Source organism: Psittacula echo (genome assembly GCF_963264785.1).
Source record: "Psittacula echo genome assembly, chromosome: 12".
Lineage (NCBI taxonomy): Eukaryota > Metazoa > Chordata > Aves > Psittaciformes > Psittacidae > Psittacula > Psittacula echo.
The window spans coordinates 4,769,768-4,786,243 of record NC_137747.1 but is presented as its reverse complement, the minus strand read 5'-3'; the positions used below and the strand labels follow the sequence as shown (position 1 = coordinate 4,786,243).

The 16,476-nt window shown below is 37.3% G+C and overlaps 1 protein-coding gene across 3 annotated transcripts; it reads left to right on the top strand.

Annotated features, from left to right (window-relative positions):
- Positions 1–246: 246 nt before the first annotated feature.
- LOC308226486 (translocating chain-associated membrane protein 1-like) lies at positions 247–16,476 on the top strand. 3 transcript variants are annotated; one of them, XM_080628237.1, is made up of 12 exons: positions 247–433; positions 3,449–3,509; positions 5,995–6,113; positions 7,052–7,168; positions 7,254–7,312; positions 8,089–8,173; positions 8,640–8,710; positions 8,795–8,899; positions 10,820–10,963; positions 11,817–11,977; positions 13,456–13,523; positions 14,008–16,476. In XM_080628237.1, exons 1-12 carry the CDS (start codon positions 314–316, stop codon positions 14,011–14,013), a joined length of 1,116 nt encoding a protein of 371 aa, XP_080484363.1. In that variant the 5' UTR covers positions 247–313; the 3' UTR covers positions 14,014–16,476. The 3 variants fall into 3 exon arrangements, with proteins under 3 accessions (XP_080484363.1, XP_080484364.1, XP_080484365.1); XM_080628238.1 differs by lacking the exon at positions 7,052–7,168 and having other exon boundaries at positions 13,456–16,476; XM_080628239.1 differs by lacking the exons at positions 7,052–7,168; positions 7,254–7,312 and having other exon boundaries at positions 8,644–8,710; positions 13,456–16,476.

Below are 16,476 nucleotides of genomic sequence, written 5' to 3'. Positions count from 1 at the left end.
GCCAAACCCCGCCCACTATGGTCTGCTGCCGCCTTGCAGGGGAGCCCAACCCAGTCTCATGTGGGATTGGCAGGGACCCGTGTCATTCAAACCAGACCCCGGCTCCCACCGCCCGGCGGCCTCCGAAACACCGCCTCCTTTAGAAACCGCTCTTCACGATTTGCTGCCAGACCTTGCCAATCCTAAGCAGTTTTAAGGTTGATTGGCCCGAACTCGGAAGCGGGTGGGCCTTTTGGGCCGGCGGTGTTTTACTGTGTGTGAGGTGGTGGTCGTTGAGGTGTGGTTTAGCAGGTTTGCTTGAGTTGTCATTGCTATGAGGTTCCGCAGGAAATACAGGACCCCGGCCGTGATAAACCATGAAGTCATCGTTCAGAACCTCGTGGATATTGCGTGCCGCCTGGTGATGTTAATCGTGGTGGCGTCCGCGGTTGAGGTACTGGGAGGGGAGAGGGGTCTCATAGTGGCCGAGCAGCACAGCAGCTGGTCTGGCTGTGGGGTACCGCTGTGCTCTTGGCTTCCCGCTCTGGACCCCTGCTAAACATCCCTCAGCCTCACTGCCAAGCGGGTCTGTCAGATCTTGGGTTCCGGCTGACTTTTACCTTCTTCCCTACCAGGTTATGTCCCTGTTTCTTCGCTATCCGACGCCTCACACCATGGTACCCTGCTCGAGCAGCTTCCTCTCCATGTCTTGGCTGTCTTCCTTGTGCAGCAAGTTGTACTTCTCTCTGCTTTGCCCAGCTTGCATCCTGCCGGTGCCTTTACTGACTTGTCTTTGCCAGCTCCTGCTCTCGCTATGCACCCCCCACTCTTACTCTCTTCTGTCAGATTCTGTTCTTTTATTGTCCAGTTTTCTTTCATCTCTGCATGTTTCATTCCTGGCGCCCTCCCATAATCTCCCTTGTACTCAGTTCCAGTTTCCTGAGTTATAAGGTTCTTCAAGCCCTCTTGCTTAAAGTAGAGTCTTTTTATGTCTCTTTGTGTCTAGTTAGGTTTTTCCCTGCTCTGTTCAGAAGTCCACATGGTAAAGCAGTTAGGAACATTGTTACAAAGAGGGTTTCAGCTAGTCTTTTGTTCTGAGCATGCTTGACCAGATGGCAGTTAAAAACTGCTGGTCACCATTCTGCACTACTGTGTCTATTGCTGTCTTTCGCTCAGCTCCCTGGTGGTGGATAATCTAAAGACAAATATGGGATTAGACAGTTTTAGATGAACTTCTGAATTCCTCTTTGCCTGTGTACTTAAAAGTTACTGTGAGGTTTATTTCCATGTGCAATCTGCTTATTAGTTTCTGGGCTGATGGATTAGGCTTCTCTTTAAGGCCTCTTTTTCCCATTTTCAGGACAAAAACTGTGTGTGTGCTGCTATATGAATATTTTATGATGGTGTTAAGTATAGAATAAGGCTTGGTAAATAGAGTTTAAATTCTGGGTAAGCAACTTAAGTATTTCACTGAAATACTTCAGTAACAGTTTGGGGGGGAGGAATTCTCTGTCAGTTTAAAGCCATTCTCCCTTGTCCTGTCCCTACATGCCCTTGTCAAAAGCCCCTCTCCAGCTTTCCTATACACCTGCTTTTCTGCAGTGGATGAGGCGAAGCTGCAATACAGAGGTCTAACCTGTAACATGGCACCCCTGTTCCTCCCATAATAGAGAGGTGTGTCGATCAAACAAATAATTTCTGCATCAAAAAGAATATGCAGTTGTTTAAATTACACAATAAGAAGTATAATAGTATGTATTCAAACAAGCACAATAAAAGCATAACACAAGTTACATATGGTTATCTCAATAACTATATGTAACTTATGTGCAGCATATTAGGAAATGTATGTGTTAAGATTAATAGGGGGTTTCCTCTCTCCTGTTTTGCTGGGTCAGTTTTAACCTGTATAACTTTGCTGTCCAATTCACCACACCACTACTTTTGATCACACAAATGTGGGACAGAGACAAGAAGCAACTGGCAGAATTGCTCCTTTTGATGGTAGTGCTGGCTTTTACAAAAGGTTAGATTGCTCATAGAACTGCAGTGTCTGAAAGTCAATTTTGTTTTCCTTAATAAGGCTTCCTCTTAAAAGAACTCTTCAGTCTCATGACTCTTCTACTGCTTAATTTCACAGGTGTTCTCCCAGTGTACTGAAGCAATTCACCTTTTCCTCCCTTTTTTTGCTACATATATTATTCTGCATTGTTGTGCCTCTTGCTTACTTTGTAGCTGGATAAATTACTGCTTGTTTCATATACTCATGAATGTTCTTAATTATACTTTCAGATGATGCAACATCTGACAAAAATAGCTTTCTGGTTTCAGTTTCTATTTCTCTGTTTTAAGTCATAGCTATGAAGAACAGCTGAAGTGAAACTGCAAGAAAAACCTCTCAACAATGTATTCTTTTTACACCAGTTTTCAGATTATGCCTGTTGTACTTCTCTGATTTATTATCTGGATAACTGAGTGCTTACAAACATAATAAATGCATTTGTTATTGACCGTGTAGGATGTATTGCATTTTTCATTTATTGGTTTATTTATTTTTTGCATCAAAGGAACCAGGGGTGGGTTTTCTTGTTTGATTGGTTGTTTTTATCTTCCACTTATATCCTTCTGCTAGAGCTTATGACTCTTTCACTTATATCAGCACAAATGTTTGTGTTTAAAGTTATGCAAACCAGATAATGTAATGTTTTTAACTAAACCAAGCAAACAATTTACTTCTTATTGCTCAGTTGTAGGGTCATACAGTAATCCACTTTATGTACAGTTCCATTGCTACAGATAAAGGCTAAATATACTGCAGCATGGGAATGGCAAAATATTTTGAAGAGGTGGGGATGGCTGAAAGTGTCATATTTGGGTTTGTTTTTTGTTTTTTTTTTTTTTTTTGTGTGTTTTTTAATTTTTTACTAGTTTTGCCACTGGAGAAAAAGTAACATGAAAGTATAACATTGGTTACTTTTATTGTACTGTAAGTTTTTAGAAAATGCTTGATTTATCATTCAAGAAATTGATTAATCATATAATTCTACTCTGATGTTTTGAATTCTCTACTTACTTATGGGGCACTTAGCCAGAGCATTGCTTTTTTAGTATCTTGCAAAGTTATGTGAAACCTTCCATCTGATTTAATTTAAGAGTTTTTTAACTTTTGAAAAAGATTAAAGCCATTTACACTTCTAAACACTTTAGAATGTTATTTAGTAAAAGAGTAAATTGTCAGGTAAAGGGACATAATTCAAGGTCTTACCCTATGCAGTAAATTGTAAAGGTTTTGTGACAACGTGAGCCTCCATATTGCGGAGATGAATAACACTTTTGGGACCTCTTTGATTTAAATCATGTAGGAGAGCATTTTGATGGAGTTGATGGCATAATCTTCTAGTTTTAGATGTTTATAGTTTAGCTTGTTGAAAAAACTGATACTTTTTCTGTGCTTCTCCTTGAATTTCAGGTCCCACCCAAGACCGGCATCATGTTTGTTGCTCTGCAGTACAATGTCACCTATACCATTGGTGAGATTAAATCACATCTATTTTTTTTTTTTTCTGTAATGCAAGAGCTCGACTATTAAAAATTACTTTTTTTTCTTTTCCTTATTTCAATTCAGTTTTATAATATAGTGTTACTGTCATATTTTTCTGACTAATTTTGGATTTACTAATACTGTATTCACTGATACATTCTGGTGTTTGTGATACATTCTGATACATTCTGTTGCTTGTGAATAAGTGGGTTATTTTTCCCATAGCTAACACTGTTACAAACATGCATTTTAATATAAATTTTATACGAAAACCATGCAAAAAGCATGCATTCCTTCAATTTTTTGATACAATCAACGAGAGTTATCAAGTAACAATAGTTTTGTACTCTTCTATATATTTGTTGTTTATTCATGATTTCTTATGTCATTAGCAATGGATTTTGTGGTTTATATTTAAAAAAGATCACATTATTATTTTCAAGTAACTGATGTTGTTGCTTCAATCATACTTTTAAATAACAAATGGAGACAGTTCTGGTTATTTTTTTTCCCCCAAATTAGTAAAATATGACTTTCGCTCTAATCTTGACTTCCAAACTTGAGATCTCTGTGCTGTGGCCCTTCCAAATAATGTAGTACTCTGACTGCATTCAGTATGCTCAAAATAATTCATTGATCAACTTTGCTTGCAGGAATGAATATCTATAATTTTTTTGCAAATGTTTCCCAAGATATTTCGTGTTGAAGACTTGAGATGGACAGAGTGAGTTTTACTGATATTTGAGCAGCATCAAGTAGAAATAAAATAGCGGAGGCAAAAGTCAAATCCATGTGTCAATTACCAAGATGCCCGCAGTGTGACTTCTATGAAGAAGTGGCTTAAACCACGACATTGTTGCATACATGTGTGCGTATGTATGTGTATATGTACATACTTACAGTGGAATGAACAATGTATAACCTCCTTTAGTTTTAATAGGAGGTGTGGAGTTCTGCACAAGCAGTTTTGAGGTCTCAGCGTGGGCCCTCTGAAAACAATGAATATACTGCTGGTAAAGGTCCATTTTGAAAAGGAGTGCTAGGGACTAGGCAGCAATAGCATTTGCTATGCAATTACTTGTTCATTGATTATACCACAAGCCACTTTCAAACGTAGAAATGGGATATGTGACACTTAGAGTTGTATGAATATTCTGTACATCAGGACCTTAATGTATCATTCATGGTACAGGAAGCAGCAATTGCTTCCTTGACAACTCACTGAGTTTCCTTTAAAGAAAAAAGAAAAAGTTGGTTGTTGTCTGTATTTCTCTACTTTGGCTTTTGGACAAGGCAAACGGTTTGACAAAGGGTAAAGGTCTTAAAGATAACAAAATTTCTTGATGTTTATGAAAAGTGACTGTATAGATAAGAGACATGCAAATTTGTGCCCTCTCAAGTGAAAACTGAAAGATGGAAATGTTAGACATATAAGCCTGTAACTCAGGATGAGCATGGCTCTTGATTAGTTTTAGTCCAGGTTCTTTCTTTTCAACTGCAGTGTCTCAGGTGTATAAAGAAAAGTGAGGTGGCTATAATGGGTGCCTGTGGGCCAAAGGAGAGACACCTTTACAAAATAAGGCTTCCTTAGATCTACTGCTACTGGTACATGCTTTTTAAATTGAATTTCACTGGTAGGTTTTCCCACCCTTAGTAAATAGGAACATCTCAAGTGTTTTTGCAACAAGTGTGAATGTTGTTTGTTTTCCTTTCCCCCTTTCCCCCTTTCCCCCTTTCCCCCTTTCCCCCTTTCCCCCTTTCCCCCTTTCCCCCTTTCCCCCTTTCCCCCTTTCCCCCTTTCCCCCTTTCCCCCTTTCCCCCTTTCCCCCTTTCCCCCTTTCCCCCTTTCCCCATTTCCCCCTTTCCCCCTTTCCCCCTTTCCCCATTTCCCCCTTTCCCTTTTTTTCTCTCTTTTCTTTCTTTTTCTTTTTTTTTTTTTTTTATTTTTCTTCTTTTTAATTTTGATTGATGAGAACTTATTACTACTTCGGGGGAAGTTATTACGTACCAATGTGTTGAACTACTAGGGATACTATCCTCACTATGTAGTTTCTTTTTTCCTACATATGGTCTTACTTCTTAAGATGGAATCTCATTTGGTCTCTACAAAATTATAGAGGACAGAGTGTTGGTGTGTAGTGTGTTCTTTTAGTTTTATTTTTTTTTTAATGGCCTAGAATGAAAGAAATGGATTGAAGCAACAGGTCAGTGTATAGTGCTCTCAATAGTTTGTTCTAGGATTATAATGGTATCATTGTATTGAAGGAAAAGAAGTTCCAGGTTATCTAATCGGGCATAGGAATTAATATTCAAAAACGTAAAACTTATGTTAAATTGATACAGGGCACTAGTTACATTGGTCACTGCTGCCCTTTGCCAGTTGCACAGGATACTCCTTCAGAAGAATGTAAAAATACACACTTTTTCTCTTTTTTTTTTTTCTCTCTCTCTCTTTTTTTTTTTTTTTTTTTAAGATGACAACAGTGAGCAATTTGATTTTTATGACTATGGTCCCAAAGACATTGCCACAATCAGCTTCTACATGCTTGTAGCTATTAAAGTGCATGCCGTAATCCAGGAGTGCATATTAGATGTAAGTTTATTACTGGGCTATCATTTACTTTTATAATCATGTTATTTTTAGCCATTAGTTGCTAAGAGTTTTTCTACAAGTTTAAGTGTAAGCCATGGTACACAAATGGTTTAGCATTTAGAAGCCCTGTTATGATCAATCCTTTTGTTATTTGACAAAGATGCAACTAGATCTTGGTTTAGTGGTAGACTTGGATTTGGTAGTGTTAGGTTAATGGCTGGACTCAGTTATCTTAAGGGTCTTTTCCCATCTAAATGATTCTGTGATATTTTTAAAGTGATATTTCTTCAACTTATTAACGGTATAAACCACTAAATTTTACTTTCAATCAATATAACTTACATTTTTCTGTAAAACCAGACATTAAATGTTCATGGTGTGCTCAAGATACCTATGAATGAGGTCTGCATTAGATTCATAAGATATATTAGAACAATTAAAACCAAAAATTATTGCAGTGATGGATTTCTGTTTGTCAGCTGAGCTTTGCCTCAGAGGGAGCTGAGACTTCAATGTGTACTCTTTCACACCAACTCAGTTACAAAGTAAAATTAATTTGTTAAAACCATTGTGAAGACCCATCTATTACTGAATGGTCTTAGAAAGTCTTATCAAATAGATCATCTGTACCACAGAAGCTCAGCTGGTTTTTAAATGTGCAAAGAGACTGGAAAAATTTAGCAATATGACTGATTATGGGTGAAAAAAATTAGTCTTACTACATTATCTGACTATTTTCCATGTGAACTTTGCCATAGTGGCAAGACTTATTGAAGCTAATTGTCATACAAAATTTTTATCAAAGTCTCAAATGGTGGGAACTATGTATTTTGATTGAGGAATGGAAGATTAGAATGAGGAATTGGGAGTGAACACTAACTCCAAAATAGCTTTTGTGGTTTGAAAATTACATTTATTGATGTGCTTTTTGTTTCTAGAAAATTAGTAGATATCTGCAGCTGTCAAAACTGGAGCAGAGCAAATTCAATGAATCAGGACATCTCTCATTGTTCTACTTGTTTTCATTTATATGGGGAGCAAGTATTTTGAATGCAGTAAGTCAGTCTATTTGCTGGTTTTGCTTAAAAAATAGACTTAAAATATTAAGAAGGTCTTTAAATCAATGGCCTTTTTCTTTAGGAAGAATTCAGAATGAACCTAACCTCGTTCTGGAAAGATTATCCCTTTTCTCGTATGCTGTAAGTGTTCTATTTTCAATTTGAAAAAACTGTGGTTGTTCCAATCACTGAATATTTAACCACCCCAAATTTTAGGGAGCCACTAATAAGGCAGTGACATCAGTACCTTATAAGAATGACAACTCAATGAAAGTATTTTGTTCTGTTTGAAAACTGCTGTTTTATCCAGAGGTAGTTTTTAATGAACTGCACATCAATCCAAGAGATACTTAGACATGTTCTCAACTTTCTTTAACTTAACCATGGTAGCTGAGTTAAAGTGAAGGTGTTTGCAAGATGGGATATATAATAGGACTCCTGAACTGTTTCACACTAACAAATGTATTTGTCGGGGAATGAATCTTCAAATTAGAGAGCCTTTATAGCTGGGGGGGGGTGTATTTAAGTAACATGACTTACAAAACTGCGTTGTCTGCTCTCCCAGCTCTATTTTTCTCCAGTTAGTGTGATAGAGGGAAGGGGCTAATATGCATTTTTAGGGAGTTCCACTGCTCAATTGATTCACTGTTTATGTGTGTTAGATGTTTTGTGGGTTTTTTTCCTTCCTACTATCTCAAAAGGTGATTCAGAACATGCTATCAGGAAGGTTAATGGATGCTGATTCAAAAAACTGTCACCAGAGTTGTTTTGTGTTTGCAGTTACTGTGATTTAGAAATCATAAACTATGATGAGTCAGACTGAATTAATTTAAGATAATAAAATGAAATCTTGTATCTCATGTTGAAAGCTTGAAAACTCCTCATTTTGTGTTTTCTTAACCTGAATTATTGTTTAGTTTTCAGGAAAAATTCTTCTATATTTGCCAGATAGCCTATTGGCTTCATGCAGTGCCAGAGCTATACTTCCAAAAGGTCCAAAAGGTATGGAGAGAAGTTGTCAGTACTGTTAACTAAATATCTATTATTTCTAATTATTTGCATTAATAGTTTTGTTTATATTAACTATATAAACATCCACGTATTTGTATTTTTACTGTGAGGGTGTCGAGGTACAGGCAGAAGTTGCCCCATCCCTGGCAGTGTTTAAGGCCAGGTTGGATGGGGCTTGGAGCAACCTGGTCTAGCGGAAGGTGTCCTTGTCCATGGCAGGGGTGTGGAACTAGAAGAGCTTTAAGGACCCTTCCAACCCAAACCATTCTGTGATTTGTGTTTTCAGTTACTTATGTATATTTAGTCTAGGGGGTCTGTAGTTTTTGATTCAGATACTTCTTCCAGAAGTTTATACAGTAGTGTGAAAAAAATTATCAAAACTAATGAATAAATAGATTTTTCTTTGGAAAATGTAGTTAAACTGTAAGAGCATTTATTATAATTTCTCTAATTTTAGGAAGATATTCCAAGGCAGCTGTGTTATATTTGCCTTTACATTACTCATATCTCTGGTGCCTATATATTAAAGTAAGTATTTGCATGTTTATTTTGAATAGACAGATCTATTATTTTCATAATTTCATTAAAATTTCTAACTTTTCTGTTTTATAGTTTGCAGCATTTGGGGCTAATTCTGGTGGTACCTCACTATTTGGTGGAATTCATTTTTCATGCCTTGCGTCTCTTCTACTTCCCTGATGAAAACATGCAAAAAGGGTAAATCTTGCATATGATTAATTTAAATTCAGAACTTTGCTTACTAATTGTGTATAAATGGATTTGCATGTATGTAAAAGTACTCAGGCAGCAATCACCACTTGTTCAATGCCCACTATTACCTGCTTTGAATTCATAAGCAAGTCACTACCATTACATAGAGTCAAGGAAGCAAATACACAAAAGCAGTTTTTACTCAGGTTCCATCTTGGATATCTTTGTATTGTTTTCTAATCCTGTCACTTGCCTGTTTGCTTAAATGTTCATAAATGTTTGTATGTAGGGACACTTATTTTTAAAAAGTCAAAGAAGTTATAAAAGCAGCATTCCCTCTAAGTTCTTGCAGGTGGTTCTCCTTTTGGTAAGGTGAGAAAGGGAAAGAACTATACAACAGCGAAGATAATGTCTCAAAAACATGCAGCTGATGTAGTTGCAGCAGGGAAATCATGACATAATCACCATCACAGAAACTTGGTGGAATGATTCATGTCATTGAGTGCTGCAGTGGATGGCTACAGACCCTTCAGAAGGGATAGGCAGGGAAAAAGAGGTGGTGTGGTTGCATTGTATGTCAGGGAGTACATTGACTGCCTTGAACACAATGTTGTGAGTAAGAAGGCTGAATGTTTATGGGTAAAGATCAGGGGGAAGACCACCTGAGCAGATATCCTGGTAGGAGTCTGTTATAGACCATCTAGCCAGGATGAAGCTACAGGTGAAATGCTCTTCAAATAACTAGGAGAAGATCCATGGTCTCTTGCCCTTGTTCTCATGGAGGACTTCAACCTACCAGATGTCTGCTGGAAGATCCAAGAGGTTCTTGGAGGGTGTGGAAAATTACTTCCTAACCCAGCTGGCTAGTGAGCCATCTAAGGGAGATGCCTGGCTAGATTTGCTGTTCGCAAATAGAGAAGGCCTGGTGGGCAATGTGATGGTTGGAGGCCATCTTGGGCAAAGTGATCACAAAATGAAGGTCAGCAAAACCTCTGCCTTAGACTTCCAGAGGGCTGACTTTGGTCTGTTTAGGATGTTGGTTGACAGAATTCCTTGGGAAACATTACTGAAGAACAAAGGGGTACAGGAAGTCTGGACACTCTTCAAGAATGGAGTCCTTAAGGTGCAGGAGTGGGTGGTCTCTGTGTGCTGAAAATCAAACCAGTGGGGAAGAGACCGGCCTGGCTGAACAGGGAGATAGTGCTGGAACTCAGGGAAAAAGAAGAGAATTTATCACCTATGGAAGAAGGGACTGTGTCATCCCATGAAAATTACAAGAATGTTATTAGGTTATATAGAAAGTTAGGCAAAGGCACACATGGAACTAAATCTGACCACTGCCATAGAAGATCATAAAAAGTTCTTTTACAACTATATTAGCAATAAAAGGAGGGCCAAGGAGAACCTCCATCCTCTGCTGGATACTGGGGGAAACCTAGAGGCTGAGGATGAGGAAAAGGCAGAGATACTTAATGCTGCCTTGGCCTCAGTCTTTAATAGTCACACCAGCTAGCCTCAGGGTACTCAGTTCCCTGAGTTGGATGGCAGAGATGAGAAACTGATTGAAATCTGCATAATTTGGAAGAAATTACTAGAGACCTCCTGCTCCACTTAGATGTACACAAGTCTATGGGGCCAGATGGGTTACACCCCAGAGTGCTGAAGGAACTGGCAGAAGAGCTCGTTAAGCCACTATCTATCATCTATTAGCAGTCCTGGTGTAGCGGGCAGGTCCCTGAGGTTTGAAGGTTGGCAATTGTGATGCCCCTCTATAAAAAGGGCAGGAAGGATGACCCTGGAAACTACAGATCTGTTTCTCTATTGTTGCTGAGAAAATTTTAATAGAAAGTTCTTCATGCATTTGACTTCATTGAACAGAAATGGACTAAAAGGAGAAAACACATTAATTTTATTGTTTTGTTTCAGATTTATCATTTGGGCTTTACTTTTCATAATGGTGCGTCTTTTGACCCTAACTTTATCTGTCCTCACATTTGGATTTGGTCTGGCAAGAGCAGAGAATCCAGGTTTTTCCATAGCAGACGGAAACTTCAATATACTCCCTGTGAGGTATACCAAGGCTAGTAGACATTCATGCATGTATAATGGTGCATTTCAAAGAATTTTTTCATACAGCAGTTTAGGAGAATAATGTGTTTGGAATAATCTCCCTGGGTGATGTTTTCCTCTTGAGTATTTAAGGGATGGGGAATTTTGTTCTGGTTTTCTATCTTCTTTTCACAAAAGTAGTAGAACAGAATTCTTTGTGGGGGAGGGAGGGGGAGAAGGGAGGGAAATGAAAAACAATTAAAAATAAACTTCCTGGGATAATCATCTCTTTAAACTTCCCCCCCTCCCTAACCTTCCCCTCCCAATGTCTGCACTGGACATAGTATCATTTGGTGATATCAATACCCATAATTTTTTAACTAATTATTTGTTTGGTGCCTTCCTAAAAATTTTTTTTGTGCATTATTTTCTTCTTGCTTGTTAATTTAAAACTTTTATTACATTTTCAGTATAAGCTCATCACTTCAACGTTCTCTCTTATAACTTAATGCCTGTAATCAAATGAGTGGGAGGAATTTTGAATCTACATGACTTCTCATTCATAGATTGCTTGGCAGAAGGGGCCTCAATGCCACAATTTCCTATCAGCCAATGAAAGCTATGGCTATAGCTCCTTGATAAACCCAATTGCTTCTAGCAATATACTTGCATACAATTCCCATTAATTTCTTGTGTGATGCATCTTGTCTTGGGTAAAGCCTTCTGATAGGTCTGGTTTCCTGTGAGTTGAAGATTTTCATTGTTTTTGTAGTAGATTGTTGGAGAAAAAAATAAAATAAGTACAGATTCATAGTCTATTAATGGTTAACTGAAACTTTCATCTAACTGTCTCCAAAATCTTGAATCTTACTAGGATTGGCTGCCTGGGTGCTGTTTGTCTAACACAGGCCTGGATGATGCGGAAATTTGTGCATTTTCAGCTGAAGAAATGGAGAGAGCGTGTTAAGGACCAGATTCCAGAGAAAAAATCAACTAACCCAAAGAAGAAACGAACAAAAAAGGAACCAGGCAAAAGTCAGTGGTGTAAATTTTTTAAATTGCTTCTAGGCCAAATGTTTTTATACCAAATGTATCACTTACATCTTTCCATTCTATGAAACAGGAAAATATCTGTCTTTGGACATGCAGATAATATAGGTAATATTATAGTCTCTTCAAATATTAGGATATCTTCTCAAATTCCCTATTGCTAAGAGGACAGCACACAGTGCTAGTTGTATTAAGTGTTAGGCCTGGGTACCCTTCAGGATTATTCACTAAACTCTCTGTTAATCAAAATGCAAGGAGTATTTCATGCACCTGGGCTAAATGATTCCAGGGTTTTCTTTCCGTTTTAAATCGGTCTTTTCCAATGCCACTAATAATTTTTTGGATTTAACACTGGGGGGAAAAAAAGTACCTGAAATCGCTTCTGTATCTTATAAATTCTGTTTCTATTATATTTCAGACCATTAAAATAAAGTTAGTTCTTCTGTATAAAGATGCGTCATGTAAAGAACATCAAACCCACTGAAAAAGAACTCAAGGAACATCATAGTGATGGATAGCAAAGGAGAACTAATGGAGAAAGGCTTTTAATTGAATGATGTTGTATTATTTCTGAATTCCAATGTTATATCAATTAAATTAGTTAAATGGGACTTGGGAAAACTTGGTAGAGTGAAATTGCATATTCTTGTTAGCATATATATATGTATAAAACCCTGGATAGCATTATGTATGAAAAATTGGGAATAACTTCTGAGATTTGGGTAGAGCTTTGAAAAATGCAATTTCTTGAGAATTTTACCACAGGCTGGCTCTCTGTGAAGTTGATCTTTATATATTAGTTTCTACTAAGAGGGCTTGAAGCTGTTTGCATTCTGAGATTACTAGCTGAGTCGGCACTAGCTGAAACCAGTTGGAAGATTCTAGACCATAATGGTGCTCACAACATGGTTTTTCTTATTATTCCAGGGCAGCCTTTCTGTTCTGACTGTACCTGCAGAGGATTTCTTTTTTCTTTTCTTCCTCCAGAAGAATCTTAAAGATTCTTCTTTTCTTTGCAGATAAACAACTTCATTGTGATTAAGTTCCCAAGACAGTTATGCTTTGGAATAGCAGAAGTTTTACTGTAGTTTGACTTAATTGAGCAAACCAAAGATTAGCACAGGTGTTACAGCTCTCTGGCAGCATATGTGGAAAGATGTTGTACATTGTTTATCAGTTCATCTTATTTGTAATTGCAAAAGTATTCACAGTTGTAGAGATACTCTGAAGAAGAGCTTGGGTTCCACTGAAGACAATACTTTGGTTGCAGCCAAAGCTGCAAGTTATTTCTTTAGTCTACTTGAAGGTAGGCTCCTCTTGTCCCCCAACTCTTAAGATGAGAATTCAGGTAATGTGTCTGTACATGTGTTTAATGTACATTTTATTTCCCTGGTCTAGTTTCTTTATCTTTTCATGTGAGGCAAAATTGAGTTTGTTTACTGTACTTTCATTTAAAATTACAGCTAACTTTTCCAACGGAGCAGCAAAAACAGAAGATGGAGCATCACCAAGAACAAGAAAATCAAAACCAGTATGAGGATATAAGCTAGTATCAGAAAACAACATTTGATGCAAGACTGACTTAAAAAATTAACACTGCAGAGCTGTTACTTGGATGTCTTATTATTTTAATGGACACTATCAGGTTATATTTTTAAAATATGTTTGTTGATAACTGTACATTTATTACAAGATCATCTCTGAGGTACCTTCATAGCTGTCTCCAAGTTTCATGACAGCTGAATCGGCATGAACTTCTGGTTCAGTGATCAGAAGTTATTACATTTCTGTAATATTTGCATTACAGACACTGCAGAAGGCTGTGTAAATCTAAGCTTATTTTATTAAGTCTACTTGTTTGTTTTTAGAAAATGAGAATTCTGTACCAAAAAGATCTTACTGTGCCTGTCTCCCCTTCTCTTCCCTCCCCAAGAATTTTTTCTTTCATCTTGCATGAAATAGCCTGGTAAAAAAGGAAACATGTTCTATACCTGGTTTCTCTTTACAAATTGCAGGTTTAGAAAGAGGACAAATTCTGACAGGACATCACTAATCTTTCAGTATGAAGGTGAGACTAATCTTCAGTAAAGATGCAAACCACGTGCCTTGGGAAAAATACTAGACTGCCTGTTGGATTTTGCAGTGGATTGTACTGTCTTTTATTCAGCAGGGATGGGGGGAAGGAAAGTAGCTGAATAATTTATAATATAACCTTAGTCCTTTTGAAATAAAAGTCAAAACTTCCAACTATTTCTAAAGAGCCAGTTTCATGCTTGTAGTTAGATGTGGCAGAAATTTTTTCCTCAACTGCTTGTTTTCCCCCCCTTAAATTTAAAATTAACATTTTAAACTTCTGAGTCTATTCAGAAGATGTTCAAGGGAGGTACTCAAACAATATTGGAAAGAATGTTTCACCAAGCATAACCTTTTTTCTTTTTTAAGAAAACCCTGTAGATAATAATTTCTTTTAGACTTGACTCAAGGGTTTTCACAGAATCACAAAATGATTTTGGTTGGAAAGACCTTAAGATCATCTAGTTCCAATGCCCCTGCCATGGGCAGGAATGCCTCACACTAGACCATGGCATCCAAGGATCTGTCCAGCCTGGCCTTGAACTACTGCCAGGGATGGAGCATTCATCACTTCTTTGGACAACCTGTTCCAGTGACTCACCACCCTCACAGTAAAGAACTTCTTCCTTATATGTAACCTGAACTTTCTCTGTTTAAGTTTAAGCCCATCACCCCCTGTCCTATTGCTACAGTCGCTGATGAAGAGTTCCTTTCCAGCATCCTTGTAGCCCCCCTTCAGATACTGGAAGGCTGCTACGAGGTCTCCACACAGCTTCTCTTCTCCAGGCTGAACAGCCCAAATATGAGTCTTTACTCATATGGGAAATGCTCCAGCCCCTGATCATCCTCGTGGCCCTCTTCAGGATTTGCTCCAACAGCTCCATGTCTCTCTTAGTTGAGGGCATCAGAACTGCACACATTACTCCAAGTGGAGTCTCACAAAAGTTTTATGTCGATGAAGGTATTAATTTGCTTCTTATGTGAACACTTTGTCTGGATCAGATTTTAATATTAATATGATTATATTATAAAAAGATTAATGGTATTTTTCTAAGTAACCCACACATCTGAGGCTGGTATCTCAATGTTGGATAAGTTTAATGAACTCACTTTTTTGCTTGCCATAACTTTCTCTCTGGTCAAATAGATTGTTGGAATATTACATCAATTCACGTAAGCCTATAAACTTCTCCCATGGAACGGGAATACACTTGCAAATATTTTTTATCAACTTACATAATAATGAATGCCTTGTTAGATAGAAGTGTAATCTTTTGTGCAGTTTGGGTGAAATTTGCTTAGCCTTCGAGTATTTCTCAGCATGCTGCCCACAAGACACTGTTTTCTTTGATGTGTACTGCAACTATGAGCTTACAGTCTCGGTAGATTTCAATTTCTGCACATATATAGATTTCAATTTGTGCACATATATGTCTACAGGCTTCTAAAAGTGAATCCACATAGTGGTTTAGGTGCCAGTATCCAATTCTAGGCATGTAAAATAGACAAGTTTGAACTCTAGAGATCTTTTGCTTCGGTATTATCAGAAAGTATGATCCTAATATTGCCACTTGAATAAACTGATTATACTCTTGAATATTCTTATTGCATAACACTCATGATGGCTATTTCAAAGAGACTTGATTTTTGGTTTGGTTTTTTTTTTTTTTTAGAGAGAGTTTATTTTATTTAAATTCTAATTTTAGACATACAAACACAGCACAAGTGTATGGATAGCTACTATTGTATTCCATGCACACGCACTTGATGTAAGAATCTTCTTACAACGTGATAGTTGGGGTTTTTTTCTTAAATTGAAAATCACTGTCTATATATATTTGGATACATACTTACAGTAACACCAAGTGCATGAAATTAATTCTAGGCCTGTTATTATGAAGATGTTTCAGGAAACTGTTTGTAACAAAAAGTTTGGTTTTAATTTATTTAAACCATTGTTCTTGCAAGTCTCACAGGGTAATTACAGATATAAAGATGAGTTTACAAGGAAAAATTAGCAGGTTGGTGTAAAAACTAATTAATTAACAAAAAAACCCACAAGTGTATATGGTTTTGGAAGTAAATCAAATTTGGACATTGATTCTTAAGTCTCTGTTTTTCATTGGCTTGCTATTAGAGTGTGAAAGCTGAAATGTGAAGTGGTGGTTAAATGAGATGATGAAGACAATTTGGTTTTCTTTTAATGTCATATTTTTTTCTTTCTGGCTGAGTGGGAATGAGAAGTCAGAAAAGTAGAACTTGGGTGAAAATGAGTACTTGCTTAGAGGTATTTTAAGCAATTTTCTTTTAAATTTACAAGACTAAGATGATTCTGAGCTTATCTCTGCAATCACTTTTTAAAATCCATTTACACTGTTTAAGTTAACACTTAATTGGTTTCTTCCATGGTT